The sequence below is a fragment of the Macrotis lagotis genome, chromosome 1, assembly GCF_037893015.1.
Source record: "Macrotis lagotis isolate mMagLag1 chromosome 1, bilby.v1.9.chrom.fasta, whole genome shotgun sequence".
NCBI lineage: Eukaryota > Metazoa > Chordata > Mammalia > Peramelemorphia > Peramelidae > Macrotis > Macrotis lagotis.
Genome location: NC_133658.1, coordinates 795,245,964 through 795,249,428, shown reverse-complemented (window position 1 = coordinate 795,249,428; position 3,465 = coordinate 795,245,964). Strand labels below are relative to the sequence as shown.

The 3,465-nt window shown below is 35.6% G+C and overlaps 1 protein-coding gene across 1 annotated transcript; it reads left to right on the top strand.

The window, feature by feature from the left end:
- Window positions 1-2,971: 2,971 nt before the first annotated feature.
- On the top strand, window positions 2,972-3,169 carry LOC141488491 (large ribosomal subunit protein eL39-like). Its single transcript, XM_074188597.1, has one exon. It carries the CDS (start codon window positions 3,000-3,002, stop codon window positions 3,153-3,155), a length of 156 nt encoding a protein of 51 aa, XP_074044698.1. The 5' UTR covers window positions 2,972-2,999; the 3' UTR covers window positions 3,156-3,169.
- The last annotated feature ends 296 nt before the right edge of the window (window positions 3,170-3,465 follow it).

The window sequence follows — 3,465 nt, the reverse complement described above, 5'->3', positions numbered from 1 at the left end:
ATCTGCCTTGCAAAAAAAAAAATAATAAGCCACCTTCAAAATTATTTTCCCTTTCATTTTTCTTGCTATTTTGTAAGGTAATACTGTTAATAATCTTCTGCCATCTTTCTATGCAGTATTTTCTGAATGGTTTCTATTATAAATCGGTGATGTCAAACTCAAAGAGAAAAGAACAGATGTAGGGTGTATAGTGACTTAGAAAACCACAAATTAGCATTATCTAATTTGTTGAAATTTTTATTTCTATTATTAAACATTTCCCAACTACATTTTAATCTGCTTCTGGCAGCACTTGGGAGTTTTGCAGGTAGGAGCATGTACCTGGGATACAAGTTTGATGACTCTGTTGTAAAATAGTATCATTATCATGTCTTTCTGCAAAGCAAGGAGATAAAGTGTGTGCTGGCTAAAGCACCTTCTGGGTCCTTTTGAGATTTTCATTGTAGAAATATTTTTCATCAATTATTCTTCTAAATTATATCATAAGATTGTAGTTTTAAAACTTGAAGAGACCTTATTTCCGTCTTCTGGTAAGACCTTCTCATTTCACATATGTAGAGATTAATGCCCAGAAATGGTGTCTTCTCTTAACTATTTTCAGTTTTTAGCACCAGCAACTTATTTAAATAGGTCAGGTTGGAACTGTTGTAGTTGTAATTGCATATAGTGACTTTTTCTCATTGTTATCCTTATATTTGTTGTTGATTTTGTTCTTTGCTTTAATGCTCTGACTACACATAGGTGATTTGGAAATGATTTCTTGTGTCAGGATCTAGGTAGTTGTTTCCTGTTTGTTAAGCTGTAGTCAGTTTCATTTTTTTAGGGTAATGATTGATGCTTACTATTGCCTTCTGCCTCTCTTAAAGAAGAAAGTGTTCATAAAATATAAGTATGAGGCAACTGAGTGTGTTTAGTCTCTTTCTCTTCTAAATCTTCAATCCCATTTTCCAACATAATTTTCAATGTCTTCCTCTGTATCCACCTTCCTCTGAAGTCCCTGAGTATATATTGACTTGTTTTGGAGGCGATTGTCAAAGTCTTTGCATGATTTTTCTATTCATGCTATGTATAAAAGCAGGAAACCCATTGATTACCCCATTCCACTTAACAGTTATTACCTTTGTTAGATAAGAACACTTTTTTTGTTGAATCAGTCAGTGAGACCTGGGTGTTAAAAAGGCCTGGACATTTTAAATGAAACATATTTTGGTCAGAGTGACAGGAAATCTGTTCTGATAGAGGGACTTAATTATATTTAGGGAAGTAGTATAAAATCTGAGCTACTTTGAGATTCTGCCTAGCAGAAGTGAGGAAAGAGTAAAGTCAACAAATGATAATCCAGAAAGGCATCTGGTAAAAGGAGAAAGGAAAAACAAGATTAAGATATGATGGAGAAGGAAAATATACAGGAGAAACATTGGTAATATACTAATTTTTGGTCAGAAGAAATACACCAATAGTTGTATTTAGCTTCTCAAGGATCACCAGAAGTTCCCCCATCTCACCAAAAAAAAGGTCTATTTTTTCCCAAATTTCCCCTTCTAGTACCTATTAACAGACATTTTAATAGATTTGTTGTTTCTTTACCCAAAGAATTCTGGTAACTTGGCCAATCAAGGCTAGAATCAAACAGCTACTGAAATGTCAGGTGTTTTCCAAAGTGGGTGCTCAAAGTAATTGTGACTGTAATTCTATTGGTTTAATATAAATAGTCTAAAGCAGTAGAAAACTTGTGGGCCATTCTATTGCCCCTAGGATTGAAACAAGCTAATGGTTATATCTACAAGAGATATTAATATAAGTTATAATTATCATGTTTATCATGGCCATTGAAATATGAAATGACCAAGTAACCTATGAAATGAAGTTTCTTATTGCCTTTATGTGCATGGTGAAACAAATTCTGACAAGTTCTTAATTTACCTTTGGTTTTTTTTTTTAGATTTTTGCAAGGCAAATGGCTTTAAGTGGCTTGCCCAAGGCCATACAGATAGGTAATTATTAAGTGTCTGAGACTGGATTTGAACCCAGGTACTCCTGACTCCAAGGCAATGCTTTATCTACTATGCCACTTAGCCGCCCCTTTATTTACCTTTGTAAAGAGAAAAACACCTTGTTGAAAGAAAACCTTCAAGACTGAGATTTACTTGATGGTTAAATGTTTTTGGTTTGGGTTTTGGTTTTGCAATTAACAATCAGTATATCAAGTTACTCTATTTTCAAGTGACCCATTCATTCATTTAGCTGCAATTTTACTTTTTTTTTTGGTAGGGATTTAAGTGTTTTGACTTCTGCAAGAAGTAGAGCAAAAGTTATCAGCCCCTCTGAGTCTTCTTCACCCAGCTCTGGTGATTTGCAAAAACTAATTGGCATCATGGGATGTTAAAGTGAATTTTCTCATTCTAAGTCAAATAAAAAGTATGTTTATCTGAACAATAGCAATAACAAGAGTTCAAAGGACAAAGTCCTAAGGATTTTTTCCTAGGCCACTGACTGTGCATTTGGCTGGGGTGTCAACCTCAAAAAGAGCTGGAGCATTGCATTTTTCAGAGCTGAAATTTATCAGTTTAGTGAAGTAGCAGTTCAAAATCATGTGCAACAGAAATTCTCAGAGAGGCTTAGGATGATATCAAGGATATCTTTGTAGCATTTAAGGTATGAATTGCCTTGCATATATATATATATATATATATATATATATATATATATATATACATATATATGTATATATATATAAAATTTCTTTTTTTTTTTTTAGATTTTTCAAGGCAATGGGGTTAAGTAGCTTGCCCAAGGCCACATGGCTAGGTAATTATTAAGTGTCTGAGGCTGGATTTGAACTCAGGTCCTCTTGACTCCAGGGCCAGTGCTCTATCCACTGCACCATGTAGCCCTGATGTCTCCTAATATCTTGACAATATCCTCTTTGAAAATGGTGGTATGGCCCTTTTTCGCCTGTCCAGCCATCGTGGTGGAAGCTCAGCTGTCATATCATCATCATGTCCTCTCATAAAACATTCAGAATCAAGAGGTTCCTGGCCAAGAAACAGAAGCAGAATCGTCCCATTCCTCAGTGGATTCGGATGAAAACTGGCAGTAAGATCAGGTACAACTTAAAGAGGAGACACTGGAGAAGGACCAAGCTCGGGTTATAAAGAATGGCCAGTGAAATGAAAGACATTCTACACCAAGACCACCTCCCCCTCCCTACCATTGCATCCATCCATCCATCTATTCATCCATCTATTCATCCATCCATCCATCCATCCATCCATCCATCCATCCATCCATCTATCACTTAAATCGCCTCATTGCCCCCAATAAGAAATAACTACTACTGCTGCCCCTCCCATTTTTGGAAACCTGTCTGCCAAAGTACAGATGTCAAAAAAAAACCCCAGCAAAGTATTCGAATTGTCTTGCCCTTGAATGTCTTCATCTCTTGCATCCATTTGTTCGATAAAA